This window comes from Acinonyx jubatus, chromosome C2 (genome assembly GCF_027475565.1).
Source record: "Acinonyx jubatus isolate Ajub_Pintada_27869175 chromosome C2, VMU_Ajub_asm_v1.0, whole genome shotgun sequence".
NCBI lineage: Eukaryota > Metazoa > Chordata > Mammalia > Carnivora > Felidae > Acinonyx > Acinonyx jubatus.
This window is the reverse complement of record NC_069384.1, coordinates 5,908,177-5,921,845: the sequence shown is the minus strand read 5'-3', so window position 1 is coordinate 5,921,845 and position 13,669 is coordinate 5,908,177. Positions and strand designations below refer to the sequence as shown.

At 47.5% G+C, this 13,669-nt stretch overlaps 1 protein-coding gene across 9 annotated transcripts in view; it reads left to right on the top strand.

The window, feature by feature from the left end:
* IGSF5 (immunoglobulin superfamily member 5) overlaps positions 1–13,669 on the top strand; it is a 97,598-nt gene that overhangs the window by 43,163 nt on the left and 40,766 nt on the right. For 4 of the 9 annotated variants that reach the window (XR_008297519.1, XR_008297520.1, XR_008297521.1 and 1 more), the window contains exons 9-11: positions 7,870–7,960; positions 12,815–12,941; positions 13,324–13,515. Coding sequence is in view for 4 of the 9 variants with exons in the window: in XM_053220545.1 (XP_053076520.1) it covers positions 5,759–5,854 (96 nt within the window). In the remaining 5 variants the exon portion in view is untranslated. The other 5 variants (XM_053220545.1, XM_015063182.3, XM_053220544.1 and 2 more) reach the window with 3 other exon arrangements.

The following is a 13,669-nucleotide window of genomic DNA, read 5'->3' as shown; positions in this document are numbered from 1 at the left end:
AGAACCAAGCACGGTCGTCCAAGAACACGTTTACTCCAGCCCTTATTTCTGTGGTTACCTTTTACTGTCAGGTGTCTTTCCACTGGACAAGCCAAAGTGCTTACGTCTGGCGTTGGGTGGGGGGCATTGGGATAAGTGGGGAGGGGAGTCAGAAGAAGTCACGTAGATGATCCCCCCCTGAAGTAGAAATGAGGACATGGGAGAACTCTAGATGCATTTGGATACAGGAATGGAGAATGACGTTTCAGAGCTTAGAGTGGATCCTTCTTGAGTTTGAAGTGTTTTGAAAATACGCAGGGAGAGAAACTTGAGAAGTTTCTGCTACTTAAACGTGTAATCAGCTAAATAATCTATTGGTGGAAAAAGAACAGTGGCCTGGAGGTGCTGGGCCCTGGGGGACTGTCACACACACCTGTGTTTCTTGAAGTGTCTGTCAGTTTTCCAGGGGAAGGCGCATCTCGGCCCAGAGCATCAGGGTCCTTAAGAAACCAACAGAACACAAGGAAGATGAGCTGTTCTTGCCTGGATTAGAAGCTGGCGAGAGGCTATTTAAATAGCTGGATTCTTCTGTTTAGAGTTGGGGAACTTCAGGGCAAACCCTGTTTTGAAGAGTCCACCGTTGATCAGTAACCAGAGGGTGCCTCTGCAGGTGCAGGCCCAGGCACTGTCTGCAGGTTGTCCATTTGGAGAACCCGGACGCAAGATGTACCGTGGGGTACACTTGCCATGAGCACTTTGGGAAGGGAGGGAAGAAGGCAGATGGTGGAGCAAGTGGCTGAGCCTAGGGGCCCTCGGCCCAAAGAGGACATATTCTGCACGTGGTCAACTGGCCACTCGAGAGCTGCCAAGAGGCCACGCCGCTGCTTCTAGAAACAGGTCAAGGTGACTTGCAGCACAGAGGTTCCTTTTAGAACTTCCCCAGGCCAGGCCTGTAGCCCTGCCAGGTCCGTGCGTCCGTGTTCATGCTGTGCAGCCCGAGGAAGACCTTCGTCAGAGCTCATTAGGCCTCACTGAAAGATGACAGTGCAATCTGCACTTTCTTTTCTCATAGGCTCTCTCCGTTCTGTAGTGACCCCTGAAGGCCCAGGAGAGGCTTCTGAGAGCTACTCAGAGCTCTTTCATTTGTCTTTCATCCGGCCTCTTCTCCAGAGACCTCAGTGTGACTCCAGCCTGTGACAGCCACCTGCGCCACTGTTGGGTGTTTCCATGCTCATGGGCCCCGGTGGGACTCCTGCCCGTAAAGCTGGCTTGTTGGAGTTTAGGATTGTGGGCTACAGACTACGTGATTGTGCAGAAAATCTGCACCAGCCTCGGCTCCTCAAAAGCCCGTAGCTTCAGCTGAGACATGTCCAGCTGGGAGTCAGCCTGCCCAAAATCTCTTCCCGGTGTTCTCTGCATGGAGCTCGTTGGGGCAGATGCATATCCTATCCATGGAGGCATGGTGTGCACAACACCAGCCGAGGCTCCTGTTTTGTATTAATAGGTCTCACAGTGGGGTGATCTTGGTTTTGCCAGCAGCTCAGCAACCGTTGAGTACGTGCCCTCGTTCTCTTTTCGTGCTGGCTCTCTCGTCTGCTCAACCTGCTGGTGTTATGTTAACTCAGCATTTTCAGATCTTAACTGGTGGCCCAGGCCTACGCACAGTCTAGCACAGCGTTACTGGGCGCTCATTAAAAGCTATGCACTGATGTGGAGAATGTCTTCAGTGCTTAGCCATATGCTGTCACAAGCAAGGTGATACAAGGAGTGTGTGTGCGTGTAGATGCGCTCCCTTTGCAGATAATCACAACCTGATCACCCCAAGACATTTGTTAGATAGGTATAAAGGAGGACGCACCATAAAAATACTGTGTTTGGGGTTCATTGAAGAAAAGTAAATAAGTCCATGTCAGATTGCCACTTTGCTCTTGGGCACTTTGGTTTCCTTCAAGATTATCCTGTTCAAACACAATCTGAGGAGGAGGGAGCCTGAAGGGCCAGGGGCTGCACTCAGGAATCATTGATGTGGCCTTTGGGATGCCTAGACTCTTCGTCTCCCCTGTGGATCTCCTGGCTCAGTGGACTTGGGATGCAGCCTCAGTGCGTCTGAATTTTGGACAAGACAGGGCGGTTGTCTAGGTGGTGAAGTCTAAAGGCAATTGGCTACCTTATAACAAGCTGGAAATGAGGGGCTGCTGGGAGAGACAGTGGAACATTTCCAGTGACCAACTTGCCTACTTTGTGATGATTATTTGCTAGCGTCCCAGGGCATTCACGACACCCAGGTTACGTACACCGGGTAGCAGTTACACTGGACCTTTCCCGAGGGTGGAGGGCACCTGTGCTCTTGTTGGAGTCATGTGGATCTCCTATAAGTAGAGGAGGGTCCAGCCCCCGAGCCCTGCATGTGCCCACACTGGCTCAGGGACCAGAGAAGTGTCCCAAGGAGCAGGCAGCGTCTTTGGGCCACTCTTCTCCTCACCTTCAAGACTGCAACTTCCGGCTCCACCCAGAGTCCACGTCTGTGTCTGATCTCCAGGTTGTGGTGAACCTCCACGTGCCATGTCTTTGTCGTGCAGCATAGGCATGATTTTAATTACATTCTATGCCCAACAGTTACTAGAGCAGGAAATTGGAGTTTTAATACTTACGAGGGGCATTTGTGGCTGCACCAGACCCCATAACTCTTGCCCCATTGATACCTTCTGATTGAGGTCCAAAACACAGGAGGCCCACACTGCCTTGGGGAAGAACAACCTGAGACGTCATGGGGAACCTCTTTTTTAGGATCTCTCATCGTGTCCAGATGCTTTCGGTGCTGACAGCCCCGAGAAAGCTTCGGAGGGGTGAGGGCTCTGCTCAGGGACAGGCTGGCATGAGTCAGGTCCATTGGTGACCCTGGGCTGTAATCACAGGAAAAGGTACCTGCTGGCTCTTCTGGGGCTCCCTCTCTGGCTCATCCCCACCTGTCAGCCCACTGCCCTGCTAAGGCCGCCCTGGACACGGGACTCTTCACCAGAGGCTGAGAGATGGGGGCAGTCCTTGTTCCTACCAGCAACTGGCAGAAAGGGAGGATGTGTTTCCAGGATCCAGGATCCCAAGGAATGCTTGCTGAGCCTGGAGGCACAGCCAGCACCTGTAAGTTCCTGTGTCTTGGTACCTTGCTGGCTCAGCAGTGGCTCTCCGTGGAGCAGTATACCGGAAGCTCTTCGGGTATTTGTTAAAATGCAAAGTCCTGAGCTTCTTCCAGCCTTTCTGGATCAGAACCTCTGGGAGATGGGGCCAAAGAATGGGTGTTTTTACCATGTTCTCCAGGCGATCTGCTTTGACAACAGTATTTTAGTGGCCCCACATGAAAACGGAAGACATGTACAGCCTGTTTCTAAGGGCAAGTCACTGCTGAGTGCTGGGGTTTTTCTTACACCTGTGCACTGGGAATGACTTCTACTCCACGAGTGTGCCACCAAGTAGGTGGCTAGGCAGTGCTGCGAGGAGCGTTAGATGGAAGGGTCTGGATACCGAGATACTTTGCAATCTAGGCTGCACTGTAGTTGGGGTAAACTTATTTCTTAATGTTTATTCATTTTGAGAGAGAGAACATGAGCAAGTGAGCATGTGAGCAGGGGAGGGGCAGAGAGAGATGGAGAGAAAGAATCCCAGGCAGGCTGCTTGCTGTCGGCACAGACCCCGATGTGGGGCTTGATCTCACAAACCATGAGATCATGACCTGAGTGGGACGCTTAACCGACTGAGCCACCCAGGCACCCCAGGGGAAAGCTTTTTTAAACCTCTTATGTTTTAAGTGGGTCCGAAGGCATACTGCATTCACTCTGGATGAAAGAAAAAACAGGATTTTAGGCTGCAGAGACCCCAAGAGCATGTATTAAATTGTAGGAAAGGTCAGAAAGGAAAACAAGAGAGTGATTTTCAGAAGTTACAGACACCAAAACGTGACACTTCTTTCCCCTGATGATTCCTATCCAGGCTGGATTTACGGTTAGGATACATAATACTGACTTTATATTCTAAAAAGGAGTTGATGTTGGTGATGTACAATAAACTTAGGTATAACTGCCCGTGAAACACGTTAGGACAAAACTAATAAATAAAACTAGAGGGGCGCCTGGGTGGCTCAGTCCACTGGGCTTCCAACATCGGCTCATGTCATGATCTCGCAACTTGTGGGTTTGAGCCGCACGTCAGGCTCTGTGCTGACAACTCGGAGCCCGGAGCCTGCTTTGTTGGGATTCTGTGTCTCCTTCTCTCTCTCTGCCCCTCCCCGGCTCATGATGTGTCTCTCTCTCACAGAAAAATAAATAAATATTTAAAAAATTAAAAATAAATAAAAATAAAATGAGAAATTCTTACTGACAATTATAGCCAGTGGGAAGGGCAAACACCATTTTTTTTTAATATGATGTCATGGGGTTTGCAAATATTTTGCATCTTGATCAATAGTTAAAACCAAGAGGCCTCCTTTTCCTCTCCTCTTTCCGGGCCTCAACTCACTGTCAGTCAATTTTTCTGTTTATTTTGGGCAACTCTGTCCCTTTCTCTCCGGAGTCTGTCAGTTTTGAAGGGTGAACGCTTGAACAACTTGAAATGTGGATCGACTCTTCCCCGTGAATCACCACCCTCCTGAGATCAACAGAAACAAACTCTTGATAAATTTAGAAAACAGCCAGGCGTTAGTGTGGCCCAGTCGTGAAAACAAAAGGCAAATAACAACTGCAAAAATGTCGGGCATATTTACTGCAGAAACCCACTTCCTAGAGCACGTTGCTGAGGTGGCTCCGTCAGCCTCCTGTTTTCCCTGCTTGACCAGGAGTCACCAAGTTCAGACCACTAGCCTGAGTGATTCTATCCTGCAGACTTATTGACATTCCATTGCAATGTCAATAATGCATGGTGCCCGGTTGCATTATTTAGGATGTGCAGTGCGGCTGCGGTACCCTGGAACCTGAGATGGCACTCTCAGGACTGGCAGGAAAACATATTGTGTGTTTTTTAGTAGGGCAGTATAGTCAGGCAGGCACTGGTCCCTCTGGAAGAGTGTGTGGTTTGCTGGGGATCACACTTCCGAATGAGAACAGAACAGCAAAGATGGCATTTCTGGCAAGAGGCAGCAGCCTGGCTGCCCGAGGAGACAGACGAATGATCTGTGCCCCTGTCCTGTAGAAGGAATGTGTGTTATTAAAGAAGGTTAGAAATCTATCTATCTATCTATCTATCTATCTATCTATCTATCTATCTAAATGTCTTTATTTTGAGAGAGAGCATGAAAGGAGGAGGGGCAGAGAGAGAGAATCCCAAGCAGGCTCCACGCTCTGTGTGGAGCCTGATGTGGGGCTCGATCCTGCAACCCTGGGATCATGACCTGAGCTGAAATCAAGAGTTGGATGCTCAACAGACTGAGCCACCTGGGTACCCCCCCGAAGGTTAGCAATATTTTATATTTTCATATGGAAGTTAGAATTTCTGTAGGAAGATTGAAAAAAAAGAAAGAAAAGAAAACAAACCAGAACAGCACATCTTTGTGGTACTTTGCCTCCATACAAACGAATATTGGATTCTTTGACCTGCGTTGCTCATGTGGCCCTGAGCTCGGAAACTTCAGGCGTGCGTGGAAATACTGACATAAAGGAAGGATGTGCGTTAACATTTTTGCTTCCTCTCTGGGTCCTCGTTTCTTCTTATCTGATGAGTGGAGGTTTCTTCTCAAGTGTGCCTTTTCCGTCCATCTCCACTGATTAAATCCACCCTCTTCTCTTGTCACCAGGGACCTGACCGCCGGTGGCGGGGTCCAGCAGGTCGCCCGCAGGTTTCCTTTCCCGTGGCCAGTCCTAGGACCGTGAGGAATGTAACTTTGGTCTAGCGAAGACGTCCCTCGGGTTCCATTCTGCACATGGCTGATAACATGCATCACGCCCGCGTTGTCCTTCCTCTCTGTCCCGAGGCTGGGCTTCCGCTTCGCCAGTGTTACCGGGAAGCTGTGATGCTGGAGTAATCGGAATGGACACTTTATCGTGAAAGAAGGGGTCCGTTTCCCCACCTTTCAGCATAGAATTTGGTTTTCAAAACATTTCACGATTTTAGTGAATTCCACCAAGTTGCTGAGTAAAAGCTACGAGTCCATCGTGGTGATTTACTCGTCACCGGACACTCCTTCTTGCTCTCTAATAAATGGCAGATAAGCCTATATCATACCATGACTTTTAAAATATTTTTGTTATTGTAATCATATGAAGACAATATTTATGTATGTTTAATATGTGGGACATTATTGTGTATTGTTTGTGAAAAAAAGAGCATACATATTAGGATCAATCAGAAATCTAAGATTGCCTGGGAAATCAGAACTCGTAGGTTAAGAAAAGATTAAGTTCAAAGCCGACGTACACATTGTGGATATTTCCATGAAGACATTCACTTTTGTCTGCTCCTTATCAGGCTCCCTCTCCAATGAGTTAGATGTGGATTTTGCTTTGTGGGGGATGTAACTTACATACCACAAATGCCATGAAAACACTGGAAATGGGTAACGTGTTCTTTAATAAATAAAAGAGAAAACACCAAAAAATATGTATTGCCTCTCTTAATTTCTTACTATTCAGGTGGTAGTTTAAGGAATCATGATGTTTAGGAATCAAACATTTCTAAAAAGCAACATGAGATGTCTGAAAAAAAAAAAAATCAAAGGGCGCCTCGGTGGCTCAGTCGGTTGAGCATTCGACTTCGGCTCAGGTCATGATCTCACGGTCCGTGAATTCGAGCCCCATGTTGGGCTCTGTGCTGACAGCTCAGAGCCTGGAGCCTGCTTTGGATTCTGTGTCTCCCTCTCTCTCTGCCCCTAACCCACTCGCATTGTCTCCATCTCTCTCAAAAATAAATAAACATTAAAAAATTTAAAAAATCACATTTTCATGTTAGTCTTTGACTACTGTACATTTGCCCATAAAAGTTAATACGAGGGGCTCCCAGGTGGCTCAGTCGGTTAAGTGTCCGACTCTTGATCTCAACTCAGGTCTGGATCTCAGGGTCATGAGTTCAAGCCCCATGTTGGGCTCTGCACTGGGCATGAAGCCTACTTGAAAAAAAGCAGTTAATATGAATGTTGTTATTAAGAAAAAAATTTGTCTTTTCCAAATATTGCTTTTTCGTGTAGATATTGTCAGTACATTTCACTGCCTACCCATCTCTTCATATTTACCCTGGAGACAGGACAGGTGGCTGAGTCCTGCACCAGTTGGTACAAATTTCTGTGATGGTTAGTAATTAGCAACTGCTCAGTAATTAACGACATGCCCAACCATGGACTTGCTAAAGTGGAATTTGACTTTTAAAATGGGTTAAGATTTTAGTGATTCCTTGGAGTTACTAAGTAAACAATGTACATTTATCGTGATGACGTTTATCACTTAACACTGCTGCCTGCTAATCCAATCAATGGTGGACAAACCTATATACCACCATGACTTATAAAATATTTTTGTATCTGAAATCACACTCAGCCTCTACCCTGAAGGCTTTCATGTGAATCAACAACTAATTCCAGAGCTATCTGCTGGTGCAGATGTCTAAATCACTGGCACTCATACAGTATCTGCTCTGATTGGCTGGTGTTCATGCCTTACTGGTTGTCCAATATTTTGAGTATCACCACTGCCTAGAGGATCCTGAAGAAAATGCCATCTCTTCTAGCACTGTGTCCCTAAAGTGAGGGAATTGGCCACCTCTTTCTCTTCGAAGTAGAGCTAAAATGCAAAATTTCAAAAACCCATGATGATCGCTAGATCACTTTCCTAAGATAACTTTTTATGAAAAAAGTTGCTAATTCACCTGCTTCAAAATGAGACTCTTATTCATTATAACTTCTTAACTCTCTGCCAGTGTGTTTCTGTTGTCCATCATCATCCTTGAGTGGGTACAAGTCAAGGGGAAAGACAAGAGTTTCAGAAGACCTTTTGGACAGAGCTGTTCAGTGAGTGAACTCTGTATTCTTTACTTCATGGTTTGCTCTCCCGAAACCTTCACAGAACCCAGATCCTGAGACAAGGCAAATGTCATGTCATTTATGCCTTTTGTAACCTTTACAGGCGCTAGCGTTCTTGTAGGCATTGAGTAAATATTGAGATCAAACAGGGCAATATTGAGAAAGACAATATATTGAAGTGTAATGAATATTTGCCATCTGCCTGCTATAAGAATTCCATTTTGGTGGTTGTTTTAGGAATCAGTGGGAGTTGCATGGGAAATATAATTGAACTTTAAGTTCTGAACTCTGGAGAGCAATGCCAAGTGATTTTCATGGAAACTGCTTCAACTTCGTTGGTGCCTGTTGCCCCAAAATATTTATCAATCCCTCGGGAAGTTTCTCTGTGTCACTAATGAGCTATTTCCTTACTGTAGCTTATTCCAGAAGTAAGGTTCCTCAAAGGGACCCCCAGCCAGTTTTTATTGCACAGGAGGTGAGTAAGTTATTTGAACAGAACTGTCTATAGCTGTCCTGCCCAATACCATAGCACAAGTGGCTATGAACATTTAGGTTATTTGGAATTAAATAAAATAGAAGATCCATTCTCTAAGTCCCACCAGTCACATGTCAAGTGTTCAATAGCCACACGTGGCTGGTGGCTACTGTATGGGACAGTGCAGGTGGAAGTTTTTCACTGCTGCAGAAGATTCTATAGGATAGTCCTGACCTAGAGCTAGCTATTTGGAAATGACCTTGATGTGTCCAGGATGGGCTTTTTTACACAAACACTCAATTGGTGTTTTCTGTCAGTGTTATGTCTGTGTGCTTGCTAGTTTCTATTTAGGAACCTGTAAACCCCAAGGCGGCTCTCAACTGAAAATGGTATTTTGCTGATATGGTAAATTCATCTCTTACTTCTGCAACGCAGAGAGCTGAAGCATGCCCAGGGGGATGCGGTGAGAGGGGTCAATCATGGCTAAATGTCACGGCCAAGGGTGTTCCTCAGAAAGACAGACATGGCTACTGCTAATGAATGACCATGAGGCTGCAGGTTTACTTAAACAAATACCTCTCAAAGGCATGTGCCATAAAATCCTGGCTGGGGAAAACACACCTGTCCATCCTTCCAGGGGTCTTTGACCATGGTTCCTCTGTCAGATTCCAAGCCAGCCCCCTGAACTCGAGGACCTTACACAGTTTACGTAAGAGTAGGGTATAAGTGGTAATGTCAACACATCAAAGGTAATTAGAGACTTGAATAGAAGCACTTCCTTTGCTCTGTGTGACCCTGACCTTGGAAACTGTGAGAGATGTTCAAGTTGCCTTGCCAGATCCTGGGAGTTTGATCACCAAAAGGGTGGATGGATGCTGCCAATCATATAGGAGATTCTGTGTCAACAACCTATCCTTGCCACATCAGTGCTTATGATACTGTTGGGGACGAGTACTCCATCCTGCGTAAAGAGGGTGCATAGTCCTCCCTGGGGAGCACCTGGGAACTCGGAGCAGAGATGAGGGAGGTAGAGGAGAGGTGAGACAGTAAGGAAGGGCAGGGGGAGCGGGGGAGAATGGGACGTACAGGGGGTCTAGCAGGCCTGGGCCAGGACCCGAGGGCCCGAGCACCTGTTATTGTCCAAAGGGTTAGACTTGAATGGAGAGAGCTCCCAACAGTCACTGCCAAGCCCTGGAAGCCTGGAAGTGGGGAGTGAGGTGACAAGACTCCCTCACTCTCTTGCTCATGCCTCCCCTTGACCAAGCCCGACCAGAGCCAGAGGTCCGTGGGGCCCACCCATGTCATCCGTCCAGGATGCAGAGAGGGAGAAAATGGATATGGAGGGCAGGCAGGCAGAAGATACCCAGCCAGGAGGATCTGGCAACATTTAGGAAACAGAAATCAAGGAATGGAGAATGTTTGCAAAGTCACGGGGAAAGACGTTTGGCCTTGTAGCATTCCACTTTTTCCATTCTTAAGGATGCATCCCTTTATACCGAAAGAGGACACCATTTGGGGAAAAGGAATTTCGCTGCACTGAACTTGAGTAAGTCACGGCTTCGGTGACACCTCAGTAGAACAAAGAGATGGGATGGTGGTCCCTGAAGTCCCTTGTGGCACTTATCTCTGTAGAGATGCTCTCAAACACACACACACACACACACACACACACACACACACACACACACACACACACACACTTGCCCCGTCCTCACCTGACACGGCCCAGCTGTCAGACCGAAGCTGTTCCCATCTGAGTGCGTGCAGGCGGCCCTGTCCCCGCTGTACCGGGGGAGATGGTAAATATTTAATTCTTACCTAGTTCAGCCTGTAAATCACGCCTCGGGCTGTGGCTTTGGGTGAGTCTCACTTTCCAACATTTCCCAAGCAGGCCCTCCTCCTCTCCCTGGACCTGGATGAAATGCAGTCTTGGAGGCAGTGGGCGGGGTCCTGAACAGAAAGCAACCCCACCTTTGTTTCCCCTCCTTTGTTGCATGAGACGTGTTCTTTCTAAGCATACAGTGGGATTTGGAGTGCACACACCCGCAGGAAGGTTCGTGAGGATTACCACTCAGCCTAGTGGCTTCAGACAGAGAGGTTCATGACCAGCATGTAATCACAGTGGGTTGACAAAGCAGAAAATGAATGATCCCAGTAAAGTATGGGGGAAACACAGTGCACAATGTATTGATATATTTCTGCTCAGAAACCTTAAGAATGCGTGATATTTTATAGGGCAACAGAATTTGAGAACAGTTGCTAATCTCGTGCTTCAATTTCATGGCTAATAACCTCTGAGGTAGTTCAAATAATAGCAAATTACTGTCTAAATCAGAAACTAATTTTAAGCATTATAGTCGATCTAGATTTTTTCCTTAGAAAGTGCAAATGGGATGAGATAAAGTGAAATGTAGTTAGCCAGAAGGCTCGGACCTTGGCAGTAGGAGGTGACACAAGAATGTGCCCGTACCTTCTGCCTCTTCCCAGTTGTGTGGTGTGCATGTGTGTGTGTGTGTGTGCGCGTGTGCATGTGTGTGCATGTGTATGTGCTGTGTTTGTACATGTGTGTGCTTGTCTGTGCATGTGTGTGTGCTGTATTTGTGTGTGGCATGTGTGCGTGTGTGTGTGTGTGTGTGTGTGTGTGTGTGTGTAAGGAGCAAGGAAAGGGGAGAAACATTTGTTTTGTGCCAGCCACAGGAGTCAGCAGACTGTAGCCCATGAGTCAAGTTCAGTCTGCTGCTTTTATTTATGTGGCCCACAAACTAAGAATGGTTTTTCCATTTTTAAGTGGTTGAAAAAAATCAAAAGAAGAATATTTCACTGAATGTGCAAATTATAGGGAATATAAATTTCAGTGTCTACAAGGACAGTTTTATTGGAATGCAGTCAAAGTTTACGTATGGTCTATGGCTACTTGTAGGCAACAGAAGCAGAGTTGAGGGGGACGGAGCCGTGTGGCCCGTGTAGCCTGAAGTAACTATAATGTCGCCCTTTGCAGAAAGCGTGGTCTCGCGCACACAGGCACTTTCATGGGTTGGTTCGCTCAACCCTTACTTAATCCGGCCATGTTCTTTTGTCTCCATTGTACCGACAAGCAAAGTGAGGTCACATAATATGGTTCACAGCGACAGGCCTGTGTTCTGACCCTAGGTCTTTCTGATTCCCAAGCTGGTTCTCTGTCTACTCTCTGTTCTGGGTCACAACTTCTCCTGGATCTCCACCACTCTTGGGATAAAATCTAAAACCCCACCATGGCCTATGAGGCCTGACTGGCTCTACCCCCAGCTCTCCCTGGCCATGCACCACTCTCTCCAAATCATGCCTGAGTGCAGGAAATTCCACAGGGGTCTGTGGTGCTGCCCACACCAGGGCCTTTGCACGTGCTTGGAACATTCACTTCCTCCCTCTTCACTTTGTCCAACTGTAGCTGATCCTTTGGATTTTCCTTGGTGGAGCCACTGTGTCAACTAGCTACTCTTCCCACTATGGTTCTGGGTGAGGTCTGGCCACAGAGAAATGTGCCCAACATCTGGGAGGTGGGTGTGAAGGCCCAGTGGCCACACATTCAGAAGGATGATGCCCCAGATGCCCTTGAAGCTCACACGTGCTGAGGCTGATTTGCTGACTCTCTGGAACTGCAGCCCCTCGGGCACCCCCATCCCCATGACCTCCTTCTGTCCCTCTGGGTCCTGAGCATGGGGCGTGTGCAGTCTGAGGGGTAGGGAGCTGGTTTCCCCACGGCGCCTGTGTCATGGGGGTTAGGAGAGCTGGGAGAAAGACAGGGTCCTAGTTTTTCTTCCCAGGTCCAAGTTTGTGTCTCTGCTGTTCCAACTCTTCTTGCTGATGGTGATGACTACAGGCCTATCCTGGACGCAGAGGCAGGAGTTGGCTATGGACTTCTCGTTGGCTTCTCTTCACAGTCCCTGCCTGGTGGCTCTCATGATCCTCTCACCTTCCCCTCTGGGCATTTACTTCCCCAGCATCTCTTATGCTTGTGTGAAGTCAAGTCCCTATAATGAATCCTTTACTCCATGTCATGTGGGGCATTTTGCTTCCTTGATGGAACTCTGACAAACCTACCGCCTATTGGGTTCATGCCTTGACTATGTTTGCACATCACTTTAGACTTTGTTGTGCTACCTAATGACGTAATTGTTTGTATGATTAACGAGTTACTGAATGCCTACTTTCCCATTAAATTCTGCAGAGGTGGGCAGCTCCGTGTCTGCCCTGTTCCCCTTGTAGCCTGGGCACCACTTCCGTCAACCAGCACATTCCATGTGGTCAATAAATACTTGCAGAATGAATGATGTATTCCAAAAGCAGAGAGGGGACATGAAAATTGACTTTGTTTACATTGCTTTCAGAATCTCTAGGCTGTCAAGGTCCGTGGACTCATGCACCTTAGTGGCCAATTTCCACTCATTGGCTCACCTGGTGTCACAAATCAAGGGGGCATGGCACCCACCTGCTGCAGAAAGACCTACCAGTAAGGTAATCGCCATGATTTTTTTTTTTTTTTGGCCAGGGAATCATTTAGAGTTGGATTTGCCTTTTTGGAGGTCTGGAGGCCCCCAGAAACATGATACAGGGGAAAGAGCTGGAAAGAGGCAACAGAGCTTGCTGCCTGGGTGACCTTGGGCATGTCACTTGACTCACGTGAGCCTCATCCCATTGGTGAAGGTGGGAGTGTGGGTGGGTGCTTGAAATTCTTGATGATTGACAGGTGGCAGGCAGCTGGGGGCGGGTTTCCTTGGGAGAAGCCTGCAAAACCTTTCAAATGCTAGATGGTGATAGATCTGTGTATATGAGCTTACTTTCCACTAAATATCCCACAATAAATGAAAACATAAAATATGTTTGTCGTGCATCGAAGGTACTGGGTTTTCCATGAACGCAATTGCCATGGAAATTGAGGGCAGACGGCAGTGGATTCTATGGGAAGCTTCATGGAGGATGATTTGCCATTTTGGAAAATGGCGTCGGCAACAGCACCACCGTTTGGAGTATCTGAGTTGCTGTCATGAGACACATGAGTTGCTGGAGAGTTACAGCTGCTGCATTCCTGGTAATTCTTTAAAAAAAAATTTTTTTTTAACGTTTATTTATTACTGAGAGACAGAGCATGAGCAGGGGAGGGGCAGAGAGAGGAGGAGACACAGAATCTGAAGCGGGCTCCAGGCTCTGAGCTGTCAGCACAGAGCCCGACGTGGGGCTCGAAC